This window comes from Xiphias gladius, chromosome 22 (genome assembly GCF_016859285.1).
Source record: "Xiphias gladius isolate SHS-SW01 ecotype Sanya breed wild chromosome 22, ASM1685928v1, whole genome shotgun sequence".
Classification (NCBI taxonomy): domain Eukaryota; kingdom Metazoa; phylum Chordata; class Actinopteri; order Istiophoriformes; family Xiphiidae; genus Xiphias; species Xiphias gladius.
In genome coordinates this window covers 20,879,206-20,894,988 of record NC_053421.1, presented here as the reverse complement: position 1 = coordinate 20,894,988, position 15,783 = coordinate 20,879,206, and the positions used below count along the sequence as shown (strand labels likewise).

At 44.9% G+C, this 15,783-nt stretch overlaps 1 protein-coding gene across 1 annotated transcript in view; it reads left to right on the top strand.

The window, feature by feature from the left end:
- Positions 1-334: 334 nt before the first annotated feature.
- The window catches only part of cadm4 (cell adhesion molecule 4), a 143,290-nt gene continuing 127,841 nt past the window's right edge, over positions 335-15,783 (top strand). Inside the window, exon 1 of the mRNA XM_040118898.1 lies at positions 335-723. Within this exon, the coding sequence (XP_039974832.1) occupies positions 651-723 (73 nt within the window). The 5' untranslated portion in view covers positions 335-650. The remainder of the gene's footprint in view (positions 724-15,783) is intronic.

Here is a 15,783-nt window from a genome sequence, read left to right as displayed (position 1 = left end):
CCTCATCTGAATCATTGTGCCACAGATCCTTTTCGGTCCGTGGACCTGAATTTGAAACAGGCTAAATTGGTTATTTGCGTCAGAAAATTAATGTTGGTTATCAATCACGTTTAGAGCGAATTGAGTTAAATTAATTGGAAGATACAGCCCTTCTTTCCTTCCCAGTTCTCCTCTTGTGCAGCCTATTTCTTTAAGGCCCGCCCCTCTTCCTCATCCGCACACCCCTCCACCTGATCGTTTCCTCTGCAATTGGTCAGAGGGACACACAGGCCCGCCTCATTGGCAAGATTTTAAATATATTTACAATGTAAAGTAACCAGGAGAAACCGGCTAAGCCGCAACATCCAGGCATTCAGAGGGAGAGAAAGTGTGTGTGTGTGTGTGTGTGTATACGTACGTGTGTACGAGAGGGAACATTATTATGTAAAGACCTGCTGTTACGCACTGAGCGCTTGATAAAACGCACACTCGCTCACGCACAGTCGCACGCGCGGCACATACACACACACACACACACACAGACACGCGCGCGCGCGCGCGCACACACAGACGCTGAGGGCGCCGTCGGAGAGTGAACCTGCGGGTTCATGTCACTCTGATTTCTCCAAGGAAGAGGAATACCGATCGGAGGGGGAATATCAGCGGCGGCGATGGCTCTCGCTTCACTGTGGAACTACTGCGTCCCGCTCACCATCATCGCAGTCGCCTGCTTGGTGCGCACTGGTAAGGCTCGAACGAGAGAATGAATGAGTGTGATGTGAATGAGAAGCGCGTTCAAGCGATGTGTTGGGGGGGGGTGGCGGCGGCGGCGGCGGCTTCCCCGTGCAAGTTTTGCCGAAGTCTTCTGAGAAGCAGCCGAATAACGCTTGAAAATGCGCCGGGTCGACTTGTCAGGAGGGGGAAACGGAGGCAGGAAGAGCGCTCCGCGGGACGACAGAAAAAAAAACACGTGCAGATATTTCAGATGTTTACAGTCGCGTCCTGCGGACCACTGTTAGCATTCGCCGCTGGGTAATTAGAATCAAAGCCTTTTGCGCAGGTCTGGTCAACATCCGTGTGGCTACTTGGGTATGAGTCACTGTGTTGAACAATGCAAGAAAGCGATAAGGCTGGAAAGACCCTAAAAACCCGTCAAAATAAAAACAAAAGTGAAAGGCGCAGGCTCGCTGTTACTTTTTGACCACGCGGGGATATTTGATGAAATCCTCTAATGCTCTGTTGACCCCTCGTTCGTCATGGCATTTTTATTTTTTTTATTTATTTATTTATTTTTTTTCCGGACAGACCATGATTGGGATGTATTGTGTGTAGCACGACGGGAGCTCGTGACATATGCCGCCTGTCCACACAGCCATGCGCGTACAGAGCTCCGACGGAATATTCTGACAGCCACACGAGAGCACTTAACAAATGCCCGCAGTGGACTAGACATGTATCACCGACCAGACTCAGCAGCGGCGTCTGTTACTGCTTTTATATTCTGCAGTAGCTTGAGGGACTGAGGGAACCTTTGAGACCTCACCTTATCTGACACAATAACATCTAACAATCTATTACACAGCCTTCTAGTGGCACCGGCAGTGCCTTTTTGTTGCTTTCACTTTCCCCGCTGGAGCATCTCAGCCTGGGATAGTCCTGCATCGCCCCCTTGCAGGCACAATATATTTCGTGGTCACTACCCTATAACAAGTGCATCTGCTGCAAAAACAGTGATGTGGATTAGGCTCAGTCATAAGTCTGAGCAACTTCAGCCTCATGGTGTTCTGTGCCATCTGCTTGTATGTGGATCGAGATACAGAGTCATAACAAACCTTATTGAATTCCACCCAAAGCCTCAGTGACTTTGACTGAACAGTAATGGTAACGAGGAAGCGCACACAGATATCGCTTCAGTGGTTTGTGCCCTTTGGTTGCTGTGCTCCGTGGAGCTTTCTTTATGTTGTCCTGAGGCAGTGAAAGGGTTAAGTGCTAGGTTGGACATTGTCATGGTCAGATCTGTGCTGTGCTGTTGTCTTGATGTCTCCTATGTATAGGGAGCACTACTTGGCTCCTTAACCATCCTCCTGGCTGCACTGATACCAACCATACCATGGCCTGTGTATTGATTTCTTATCTTGTGTGTGTGTGTGTGTGTGTGTGTGTGTGTGTGTGTATCTGTATATCTGCTCAAGGAACAGTGTAGGATTAATTTATATGAATGTGTGTGTAGGCATTTGTATGTTATTCAAACTGGAATGATGTGCGTGTATGTATATGTGTATATGTTGCCTATTTATGAATATGCGTGTGTTGCATGATAATGTACGTTAGGTCTGTGTGCATGTGCGTGTGTGTGTGTGTGTGTGTGTGTGTGTGTGTGTGTGTGTGTGTGTGTGTGTGTGTGTGTGCGCCAGTATTTGCCTGAGCTGCAGGCAACCTCTGCTGGGGGCTGCTCACTGATCACTGTCATTAATCTAGCAACTGACAGGGGCTGGGAGAGAGAGAGAGAGGGGGGGGGGGGGTTAGAGGCAGGGAGTGGATGGAGGAAGGAGGGAGAGGAGGAAGTGTAATGATGGTCTGTTTCTGAACACCTAGCACATATGCACATATGACTTGCATGTGTTAAAAAAAAAAAAATCAATCATGTTTTGGTTATTTTTCCTCCAAAAAGAAAAATAAAGAAGAAAGCAAAAGGGAGAGAAAAAGTGTGTGTGTGTGTGTTTGGAGGGGGGGGTTATTATGCTAGGATAGAGATGGACTGATTGATTGGGTGATAAATGGATGAGCAGACAGACAGATTGAGAGGGAGCTTTGACGAAGGCAAGACTGGGAGACTTGGCCCTCCTTTGTAGAATGAAGGCAAGACAGAGGAATAGAAAGATGGAGAGAGCAAGAGATGCAGAAAAGACTGAGGGAGAAAGGAAGAGTGGGAGAAGAAAGGCAGAAAGACTTCACAGTGTGTCTGACCGGCAGGCCTGAGGGACCCACGTGCACACATACACACACATACACACACATACACTCACACACAGAGGCAGTGCTGCGTGTATGTGAGCTGAGTGCATGGCTTTGTGGGGGTGGCTGATCCACAGCAACTGTGGGCCAAGCTTACACTCCACGTACAGTAACAAATGCTGTTAACTCCACCTCTGCCACGTGGCCAACCTTAATCACTACCTCACATCCCTCCATTACTTCCATTCCTCCACCTCCTCCCCATTCTTGTCACATGCCTCCATTACCACCTTCCTTATCGCTGTGTGCATTTAATCAACTCCATTTGTTTATTTGAATGTGTGCAATGAGAGCCATCCGTTTGAGCTTGTTCCCCATCATGCTGTTTGGACCTTGGCTGGGGCTCTGGCGGTTGAAAAACAGCAGCAGTTGGACGCACTTGTGGATGGAGATTTGAATACCAATTATAGTCAGGATATGTGTGCAAACGCACACACACACACACACAGATACACTCAGAATCCATGCATAAATCAGTGCCACTGAGTCACAGAAGGGAGGCCTGGCGTGTAAACAAAAACATACAGGAAAATGCTGTATATACCGAAAACTAAAAAAATATGGACATGCATGAGCAAACGCATAGGTGTAGAAACACACGTGTACGCATTTACATACATTTAGCCTATAGGCAGTTTACATAGTACATAGTTTCTTTTGAACATGGGAATAGGACTGCTTATGCAAGAGTTTGTCTGAGCCCAATTGCAGTTTTTGATGCTTGTCAGACGCAGTTTGCATCATGCCACAGTTTTTACTTTCTTCCACATTGCGCTGGGTTTGCTATTTTAGTGTCTTTCTTTGTTCTCTAATGCGCTGAAAAAGTCTTCATCGTAAGCCAAGGTTTATCCTTTGATCCAAACCTTGGAGGGTAATTCACCCCAAAATAAAATAAACTTGTCTACAATTTAATTAAAAAGAGCGAGACCTTCTTTCCCTGCTCTCTGCCCTGCCATCTACTGGCTCATGGTGTAAATTTGAACCCAGCAGGCAATCAGATTATAGTGTTACATTCTTTTTTTTCTGTGATTCCCTGTCTTTTGTATATGTCTAAGTAATTGGACAACCTGAATTTGGCAGACATTACTGGCATGCCCGTCAACACAAGAGAAGCTGAAATGAGCCTTTTTTAAAAAAAAAAAAAAATGCTGCCTGTTTGATCAACTGATGCCGTCCTAAAGGTTCCTGACAAGGGTGGCCCACTATCGCAGCTGAGCAACTGCCTCGGCATAAGCTCCATAAACAAATTGGACTGTGTTGCTTCTTGGGCAAGTCACGACTAAGAGAGTTACTGAGCTTAGTGTGGGCTGGTTTATTCTCCCTTGGGCTTTTATAGGTCCATCACTCAGAAGCAGAAGAAGTTCCTAGGCTCACCGTTCAGTGCAGGTGATGTATTTTACAGTAATTACAGTATCTCGTAATCTGCCCCCCAGTTTTCATTGCAATCCATAACTCCTTGTTTTGAACTGCTGTTGTGTCATACAATGATTGCATCTTAATAACCCCCTCCAGGACTGTAGACCAGTTCCAGAGAGGATTTTATTTTTACACTGTCTTAAATAGAAATAAAGGGAAATAAGACAAGTCATTTTGCTAGCGCTGCAAGGATACAACATATGACAAGGCCATCACATGTCCCTTTTTCACATCCTGTTTCGAGCACTTTGTTTTGGAATATGTATTGCCCTCATGGAGAGGTTCACATATAAACAGAATATATGATGCACAATGATTGAAAGAGACACACCAATTGGTAATTGAAGCCTTATATCTCATTTGACCATTTGTTTAATTGTCCGTTAGTGAAACTTTCTGTCAATCTAATCAGGCTAGCGCTAATGTAGAAACACTCTTTATGACTGCCACCTCATCACCTTCCCATTACTATTCCCCAGACAGTGCCGCTTGTGATTATCATAATGGTGATGTATGTCGTCCTTACGTGTCTCTCTCTGAGAACAACTGGCGTTTCACCAACTTTGCCGCTGAAGTTTTTTAATGCTGAGTAGCATGCCAAGGACGTCTCCTCCATTTGCTGGCATCCAACGACTGCCAATCAATCCAGCGCTCTCTAACTCCATCTGATTGGCTCAGTAGAACGGGGGAAACGCCCCCCCTTGGGTGCAGCTTTCCGTACTGTGACCTGATGTCCCCTGAGCCAGCAGCTTTTCTCCAGCCACTGAACCTTCTCACTATATATTTGTCTTTGCCATGGGAGTGTGAAATCAGTAAACAGCGATTCCCTCCACACTGGTTCTGGCACTACACACAAAGGCAGTTGCTATGTGTTCTTTCCACTGGGGTACAAGGTGTACTGATGTTTAGAGCCAGTCAATGGTGAATTGCGGTCGGGGGAACAGAGATGGAGGGAGAAAGATGGGATCCTGAGCCTGAGAAAACATTAAAACACTAACACCATGGGGTGAGCATTCCTCGCTATTGGTGACACAGTTTCCATGACTAAGAGTAAACGTTTATACCTCCTGCTTGGCCTTGGGCTTGTTTAACACCCTCCCTCAATGCTGTGACACCTGTCTCCACAGCTCCTGCAGGGCGCTGTGCTAAATGTGGCCAGACAGCGGCCTCCAGTAATGCCAGTAACCAAGGTGATTATCCCTACTCAGGCACTGCGACCGAGCCCTCGCTAGCCGTGGTTGGATGAGAGAGGCTGATTGAGCTGAAAAGGGCAAGTGCCTAAAATTGAAGAGCTGGAAACTGTGTACTCTGCCGGCTCGGAGGCTAATACACATCTCATCTGGAAGACGATGTAGATGATGATGTTGATGTAGAGACAAGAGGAGTGGAGGATGGCTGGTAATGAGGTGCTCATCCGGGGGTAAATGGGATCAGTAAGGGACTTAAACCTAGGTGAAACTGTCAAGTCTGGCCATGGAGGTTGCCAACAAGAGCCCATTTCCCTTTACCCTTGGGAGGTCTGTGTGTCCAGGGGAGGCTAGCTGATGAAGAGTGACCAGGCTTAGCCAGGGCGCCAAGGGGCTGATGGGGTCAGAAAGGGAGAGTGAAAGAGAGATGAGGAGAGATGGCTGGCTGCACAGTGTATAAAAGAGCGAAGGAAGAGAGCGAGGAGGCGAGGGAAAGCGCCAGGGGCATGCGTCACAGACCAGTGAAGCAGGAAGGAGTGCAGCGGAGAAGAAAGTCAGGCAGAGAGGAGTCCAACAAATGAGTGAATGATTGTAGGATTTCAGCTCTAAAATGTAGGGGTGTAACTAAAAAAGACAAGGAAGAGAGGGAGAGACAGCAACCCCTGCTGAACCAAATGACAGATTTAGAGGGCCAAAAAAAATTGAGGAAGGAGGGAAGGGTGAGATTAAGAAGGTGGGACCAAAGCAGAAAAGTACAGGGTGCTGGTGTGAGGAGATGATGGGGTGAGGAGGAGGAGGAGGTGGACGAGGGGAGACAGAGAGATGGATGGTGATACATAGAGATAAAGAGGGAGAGAGGGCAAGCGCTGTGTAGGTGACCACTCCAGAGAGACAAGGTGTCATGATCGATGAGGTCACAGTATTCACACACACTCTCACTCTCTCTCTCTCTCACACACACACGCACACGCACGCACGCATGCACGTAAAGACACAAGCAAACAAGTATTGAAATTTTTTCCCAGCAGCTCATGGCTAGTCCTCCCTCTTTCAGCAAAGCTACGAGGTATTTCGGCCGGGAGAATTAAACACCCACACATGCACAGGGCTCTTAATCTGTCTGCCATTTAGAATCCCTCTTCATATCGTTGCCATTAATAGGTTTGCTTTCATGAAATTGTTGGATGCTGAAAATTGCAAGTTAAAGCAATGCACAATCTATTGGGAAATCAGATGGAGATTTTTAGAAGGCGGACACTACAATGCTGAAGTTGTCTCAGTTGAGTTTACTATCTTAGAAATCTCTCAAAATATCTCTCACATGAGCGCTGGTGGAATGTAACTAAGTAGACTTGCTCAAGTACTATTCTTAAGTACAAATTTAAGTTACTTGGACTTTACTAGAGTATTTCCATTTTATGAAACTTTATACTTCTGCTCCACTACATCTCAGAGGGAAATATTTTACTTTTTATTCCACTGCATTTGTCTGACAGTTTTAGTTACTAGTTACTTTGCAGATGACAATTTTCCATACCTTTCTTGTCCGATGAAAACTATGTATCTCCATATTTGCTTATTTTTAATGTTTCTGATAAACTTCTACTGCTTAAACTAAACAAAATAAACTATTCAAAAACCCTTTTGGATTAGCTGGAAACTGCATTGTCACAAAGATGAAAACAGGCTGTTAAACTACAGCGACACTACAAATATATTTTAAAGAATATGATGCATTGCTGTAGATTAAACTACCCAACAGTATAAAAAGCAGTTAACATTATGCACGGTGGTGCAGTGGTTAGCACTGTCGCCTCACAGCAAGAAGGTTCTGAGTTCTTGGTCCCATCCCGGTTTAAGTGTCAGGCGACCTGTCGTGAGTGTACCCCTTGACCAATGTCAGGTGCGATATGCTCCAGGAGGCGTACAGGTCCTGGAGGGATGGCAGATTGCAGCAATTCCCCTTCTTGGCTGAGCAAATGATACACTGTAGTCCACCCTTGTCCTTGGCAGTGGCAGCAGCATACAAGATGGTGATGGCAGAGGTGAGCCTGGACTCAATGATAGCAGTAAAAAATTGCACCATCATTATTTTTGGGAGGTTGAATTTCTTCACCTGCCACAGGAAAAACATCCTCTGCTGGATTGTCTTGGTGAGGAAGCTGATGTTCAATTATCACTTGAGGTCCTGTGTGATGATGGTGCCCAGGAGGCAGAAGTACTCCTCACCCGATGGTCAATCTCACACCTGTAGGTGGACTCATCCTCACCAGAGATAAGTCCAGTGAGGGATGTGGTGTCTGCGAATTTCAGGAGCTTGACAGACTAATGACTAGAGGTGAAGCTGTTGGTGTACAGCGAGAAGAGCAAAGGAGAAAAGATGCAGCCTTAGGGGGAACCAGTACTGATGGTCTTTGAGTAGGATACATGTTTCCCCAGCTTCACGTGCTGCTTCCTGTCAGTTAGGAAGTCAGTGATCCACCTGCAGGTGGAGTCAGGCACACTCAGCTGGGAGAGCTTGTCCTGAAGCAGAGCAGTGATGATGAGCTGATCCTGGCATAGGTTCCTGCGGAGTCAAGGTGCTGGAAGAAGAAGTGGAGATCCATGTTGACAGAATTGTCTACAGACCTATTGGCTCTGTAGGCAAACTGAGGGGGGGTCCAGGAGTGGGTTGGTGATGGCTTTGAGGTGGGACAGCGCAAGGTGCTCCAATGACTTCATTACCACAGAGGTCAGGGCGAAGGGTCTGTAGTCAATAAGTTCTGTGATTCTTGTTTTTTCGGGGGACGGGGATGATGGTGGAGGATTTGAAGCATGATGGCCAATGGCATGTCTCAAGTGAGGTGTTAAAAGCCCCTGGTGGCCACAATCATAAGGTGGTCTGACTAATCAGATCTCAAATGCGTCCTCAATGCATCTTGGGTGCATTCAGAACTGTACTTAAAGCTGTTTACTTGTGATCCGATCGCCTAAGACGCATGTTAATGCCAGGTCTTAACAGTATCCATTCCCAAATGTTTCTCCCTTTTGCAACCTTAGCTGACCGAGCTTAGCTGTGAACCAGAGTTTGTCTTTGCTATAACTCGCCCTGGTGCATGATGGTATACAGCAGTCCTCACAGAAGCTGATGTAGGATGTCACAGCATCTGTGAACCCATCCAGACTGTCGGTAGCAGTCCTGAAAACATCCCAGTCGGTACCGTCCAAGCAAACCTGAAGATCCTTTATAGCTTCATTGTTCCACTGCTTTGATGTCCTCAAGATCACTGTCACATCATTACAACAGCCACTGTTGGCATAAAAACATATTCCTCCACCTTTTGATTTGCCTGAATGTCCTTTGTCGCCATCCGTTCTGAAGAGTTGGAAGCCTGCCAGCCTAAGTGCAGAGTCCAGTGTCACTCCACCCAGCCAAGTGTCTGTGAAGCGCAAAACGGAAAATGAAGAAAAGTCTCAGTTTTTCCTCACTGATAGCTGAAGTTCATCCAGTTTGTTGCACAATGAATGCACGCTGGACAGAAATATTCCTGGTGTGTGGGTTCCGCACAGGCGGTGACGAACAAGCACACTAGCGTGTTTCCCTCTCCTCCGCAATTTCACTGAGCGAGCAAAGTTGAGGGTACCCTTGAACAGAATGTCCAAAAGTTCCACGGATGACACAAGAAAAGTTTGATATAAATCCGCTGTAGTTGTTCCCCTGATGTTCATGGGCTCCTTTCTGCTGAAAGAGATCCAGGTACTACAGCCGAATGATGATTATACATCTTTGCGAACGTACAGAAAACCAAACACTGTATGCACCTTAAAAACAAAATGCTATCGCTCAGCTAAAGACAAGTGGTAACAGCAGCTGCCAATAGATCAAACTCAGATTGCCCAGCTCCATTCTGGACAGGCGCCAAGTGATTGTTGACACAAGTACTGAAGAAAAAAAATCAACTGCAGCTTCCACTATACTTCCCTTACACACCCCTACACTCTCCCGGTATCTTGTCTCTATTTGTCAGTTCCCCTCTTTATCTCTTTCTATGGCCTAAGACAAGAGCCTCAACATCAGGAGTAGTAAGCTTTTATCCACTTCATTAGCAACTGTAAACAACCATTAATTAGAGGCAATTAATAAGCAACACATGAAAACAATCCTTGAAAAGTTGGCTGCTCTCAAAGACCAGTAGGTAGGAATGAGTGAGAGAGAAATGGACAAAGGAAGAAGAAAGAAAATGGAAAAAAAATTGTGGGGAAAAAGCCTGCGGTCATGCTTAATGTGCTGGGGCGAGATTTACCGCAATGATTTGCTGGGCTCTTTTGAGATTCATAAGGTCATCAATTCATGCTCTGCTTTCAGCAGGGCAAACAAAAGTGAAGCTATGCAGCCGTCTGCATTGAAGTTAAGGGAAAAGAAAAGAAGCCAGGCCAAATTGGATTGGTGCTTTGATTGTTTCTGCAGAGACTGTTACAGTTGGCAAGGCCACTTAAAAACTGGCCAAGCACCAACGACCTTGAGGAAAGTTCTGACTGATTCTCTCCCAGGATTCATTCTCTCCTGAGCGGCTGAAGGGGCATTTAAGTGCATGCCTGCTGATTCACCTTATGGATGTTAACAGGTACACCCCCCACCCCTCACCTCCCATTAAGTGCACTAGCAGATTGAAGCGGTTCTTTTACTCACGTACACAGACGCGTTCATATCTCTGTGTCCATCTGTTGGGTGAATAATGTTATCATGGATAACAGGAGGGCCGGCTCTTTCCTTCCTCGCCATTGCAGCAGAGGAGGGGAAAAGCCATACAGTCTGTGATAGTGAATGAGTTTGACACAGGCCTTGGGCAGTGTTGTTGCAGAGAAATGGTGGTTCATAGCAACTGCCACCCACTGGGCCATACTGGTGAATTGAGCTGTGAAGCAGCTTGCAGAGGCCAGTGGGGTTCTGTGGTCGGTACCAAAGTCATTTTTAGCTTTTATGGACCACGTAGCCATGAACGACAAGTGTTTTTTGTGTCTGCAATATAGATCCAGTCTGGAGAGCTGCAAGTTACGCACAGCATGACACTGTCGCCTCTTGATGCATGTACAGTAACATACTTTATTGCAAGAGAAACTAATAAGAGAAAGCCATGGGGGAATGCGCTTTTATTCTTGATAATTTTTTTCTCTTCCCAAGGGCCAAGATGGCTGCCATCTGTCCTCCCTTTTATCAGAGCAATTCTTACTGCTGCTTTCGTCACCAAGGATCCAGTTTGCTGTCTATCTGATCCATCCTGATTTATGTTAGGAAATAAAATGTATCCTCTTTGTTCAGTGTAAAATATGACACCATCTTGAACATCATGATCACAAGTGTTAGGCATCACGTTGTCTTACACAACATTAGTGTAAACTTAAACAGCAAGAATCTGTGGTAATGTCAGGTCGCTAAGAGGCAAAATCTCTTTGACGCACGCTTAGTGAGGCAGGAAGTTCAGGCTGCCAAAAACTCTGAAGGCTCAACAATCTGAATGAAGTAGGTTTGAGCCAAGTTCATTTCTCAACTTCAGAACTGGATCAACTGATATAACAGGGAAGTAGTCTATATCTTGTTAATGTGTCACTGTTGGTTAGATAATGTTTCCAAATGCAGAAAAAAGTGTCATTCGACATTTTGGACAGCTCCTTAGATAAATGTGACCCTGGATACCTGCAAGTTTCACCGACTTAGATCAAAGATTTTTTTAAAGTTTTGATTACTATAGACAGACCAATTTCAACACGGAAAAAAATTGCCATCTCTTTAGAAAAAGGCTCGCTTCTTCCTTACCAGACAAAACTGTTTGTTTATGTGTTGTGCGTATCAAAAATACTGAAATGACATTGTGCAACCAAGATTACACTTAATTATGCTGACTTTCTCAACATTATTTCATATGTGAAACTTATGAATGCAATAAATTAGGGGGTCAAATCTACTTTCGTGGCAGCAATACGTGTGTATGCAATTATAACTGATGCGTATAACTGTGGTGTGAGGAAAGCTATTTATCAGCTTAGGGGGAAAATTAAAAGCAAACATAAACCATTGGTAATTAAGAAGCAGGTTGATCCCAAATGATGACTGATGTATAAATAACTGGTCGTGTTAGAGAAGTGTGCACAAATCTATGCAAGGCAGACAGGCAGGTTGGCAGGTTAGCTTATGCGCATAGACTCACATATACAAATTTGCATATGCATGAGTACAAACATTACACTGCGCTCAGGAGACTCAGAGACCTTTTGGAGTTTCCAAACTTATTTACTGCAGCGTCATGTGTCCTGATGCTCTGTGCTTTTTAAATGCCATGTTCTCTCTCTGGTCTCCTTTTTATGAGCTTCCTCAGGATATTTTAGACAAATAGAGGGACACACCTGGTTAGTCTGTTCCGAGCACACAAAGAGACTCACAAATGCACAAAGACAGTGTTTTAACTGTTTTTGTCCATGTAGCAACGTTTTTCTGCCTTTTTGTTCTCAAAAAAGACATTGTTTTCACTCTTAATTGCTGTACTGCCCCCCCATCTGTCTTTCTTTCACTCAACCTGTCCCTCTTCTCTGATCCCTCACTCTCAATTCTCCCACAGTGTGAACCTTTTCAAGGGCCTTAGCAGTGACTCAGTGTCTTTTTGTTTGTACTCTCCATGATCACTCAAGCTATTTTTTATTTTAATCCCTCCTTGTGTGCTTGCCTTTTCTTCTTCTAACCTTGTTGTTACTTAAATGCCAATGGCCATGCCCATGCACACCCCCACTTATGTGCTCCAGGTGCAGGTGTCCACATGCATCTTCTCCTACTGTTACTGAGAGTTTGCAATGAGAGGGAGAATCAGTAATAGCCGAAAAGAGAGATTTGGGTGAAGGGGAGGGGGGCTTTTCATTGCCAGGATCACTTGCTGTTGGACCTTTTGGCTAACATGGCTAACAGTCTCTCCTGCCTCCCTGCTGCTTGCACCCCAGTCATGCCTCCTCCTCCTGTGTATCTCTCTTACAATGTAGCCTGTGGCTACAGGGACGCCAGGGCCAGGTATGGAGAGGTAGACAGTGAGAGGGAGGGAGAGGAAGAGAAAAGGAGAGAGGGAGGACAAAATGACAGGGCCCAGGTGGCCAGCTTGAATTCCTGTGCTTCTGCTTTCCACTTCTCATTTGCATAGACAAAATGTTTTCTTCCCTGTCTGACTCTTCATTTTCCTCACTCTCTCCTTCCATTTACACATGCCACATTGATTTATTTCCAATATTATTTTTGTTTTCTCCCTGCTGCCGTTGCTGTTTCTCAAAACAAGTTACACTTCTACTTCCTTCCTTTTTTGTTTGAGTACTTACTTTCTGTTTTCTTTTTATAGTCAATTGACTTTTTTTTTTCTTTTTACCCTACCTCCAGATTCATGTTCTCTTCCATCTCTCTTGCTCTGGGCTTGCTGAACTGTGCATTTTACTTATATTCTGCACTGCAATATTCTGGAGGTGGAGGCTTATTTTCACCATACGTACACTTCAGAGACTGTGCAGTCCCCCAACCATCTTCATTCATCTCCCACCCACCTTCTCTTGCTCCCGTGACTGATTTAACTGACCCTATATCTTCTCTCCCCCTTCCAGCACCCTCCTCTCTCTTCCCCCTGACTCCCTTTATTTCTCCTGAAGCCTGTGCATATTTTGTGTTCCTTTTTATTTGCAGAAAAGCAGAGTTTAACTCCTTCATATTCAACTTCCTTGTCTACTTCCTACCAATCTTTCTTGATCGGGCCATAACACACAAACACACATTCACACTTCATCACTCTTTTCTTTCCTCCTCTACTTTTTCCTCCTCTCTTCCTTAACCTCTGAGGCACTTTATCTCACTTAACCATTATATATCATCACTCACCTGTTCTTGGCATATTTGCCGTTTTACAGTTGTGTGTGCTGCTGTGTATGTGTGTTTGAAAGAGCCTGAGTAGTATTCTGCTCACACATGCAGGCACATACACATGCATCATTGTCCTGGCATTTTTGTCATGCCAAACACACTTCTGACTGGCTGAGCCTGGTAAATCGTACATAAGCAAACATGTGTGCATAGAGATATATTTTTAAATAGTTTGGGTACTTTTTTCAAATTCAATACACGCACCTAAACCCACCTTCCTTTTAGAGATATGCCAGTTTCTTGTCTGTAAAATTCCACAGAGCCACAGTATATAGGAGCCCACATATATACTTTCAAATATATAGAGATGACACTGTCTGTCAGATAGCCATACACATATTTGCACACACATACACATAAACAGACACAGACACACAAACACACAAGAAAACAGCCATCAGGTTCCCTCGGAACTGCTGAATTGAGTTATGTAGCCTGTCAGTCAATTCCCAGCCCCCACACATACACATACCCCTGACTCCTTCCACACACACATCCGCCCGTCTGACGGTGAATATTTTCCATGGGGAAGGGACTCAATTACGGCGAAGGTGAAAGAAGCAATAAACATGGCACAGATACAGTGAGGCTCGCTCAGCAGCACTGCAGTCAATCACAGAACCAGGTAGGTAGTGGTTGCTGCTTCGCTCATCGAGTTGTGAAGTGCCCAGAATGGCCAGAGGTGGTGTATATGGGGGGAAGGAGTGAGGTGGAGGTGCAAAATGCTGCCACCCGACCCTCCCAAAACATTATGTGGCTGTAACTGACTTACAGGGACCTGCCACTGAGAGGAAAGAGAGGTGGGATGGATGGAGGGAGGGTAGGAGATGATAAAAGCCCATGTTCATTTCAGCCCTTAGCATACACACGTAGACAGTTACAGTCCGTACACACACACACACACACACACACACACACACTTGACTGTCCCCAGAACTGTAGCATAGCTACATGATTTGTTCGCCCACCCACACTGAGGACCAACAGCACAATCACACAAAATAATGCATCATTTGCCCAGGATGCATCGGTTGTGCTTTTCCCTTTGTGTGTGTGTGTGTGTGGGGGGGGGGGTTATGTGTGAAGGTGATATAACAAACACTCACCTGATATAACTGCTGTTACTGCCATTATTAATGTAGTAGAGTCTGAGTATATTCTGGGCACTATGCACATGTGACTGCTTGCCACCTTTACAAATGCCATTAAACAAGTGAAGTCTACAAACAAGTACATATTCATGAGCCTGCTGATGTTGTGCTTCCAAACACACGTTTAATCTGATCTTGGATGGATTGTGCTTTTGACCTAAACATGGATGACACTTTTTCTGATTAAAGGATACATCTTGGATCTTACTTCAGTGGTCTTGTCCATTATTTCTACTGGTTATGAAGACGCTGTGCTTATCAAGATACTTGATGAGATCTGGGAACATAGAACCACTAAAAAGTCCAATGGGGCAAAAATCAAGAGCAGTCACACGATCGTACAGGTTGTAAACCAAAACTCAAGTTAGCCAAGTTTAATTGGAAGACAGGTTAGGCTAAAATTATTACCAACTGTTTATTGTAAACATCCATCACAGTTAACAGCCCATCTTCCTGCAGCAATTTTAACTTACTGTACTTACCGTAGTTGTACTCTTGCTTTAGGTTTTACCTTTACATAAAATGGTTTAGATTATCTGACTAAACTGTTGTCTTTTTTACAATGTGTCTGACCTTTTGACAGCTCTTGTTTTTTGCCTCCTACTTTGTTGAGTAGAATCATAACCAATAGAAATGGTGGCCAAAGCTATGAATATAAGTTGTCATAAACTGAAAATATCCTTTTAGGTACCAGTCCCTGGTTGCAGATATCACTGAGGTAGGACAGAAGTGCGTTAGTGACTGTGATATTCGGCAGCCTTGGGCGTGTTCACAAACCGAGAGTTACTGGGTTGCACTTGGCAGACTAGCCAAAAAGTAAAGAGCTAGACAGATGTCAAAATTCTGCTCCATCACAGTTGTAACAGGTAGCCTGCCTGCGTGGCACAGGTGATGTTTTCTTACCCAAGTGTCAAAGGAAATACATACCCTCTGTAAATATTTAAATCTTGCAGGCATAGTGATCTACCTGCAGTTTCTTGCCTCATAGACACACACACACACACACACACACAGACACACACACAGTTTACTTTAAGTTTACTTAATAGTCTGCATATTCCCAAGTACACATAGAGATTCAAGCCAACAGATGAAGTCCTGTGCATATATATAT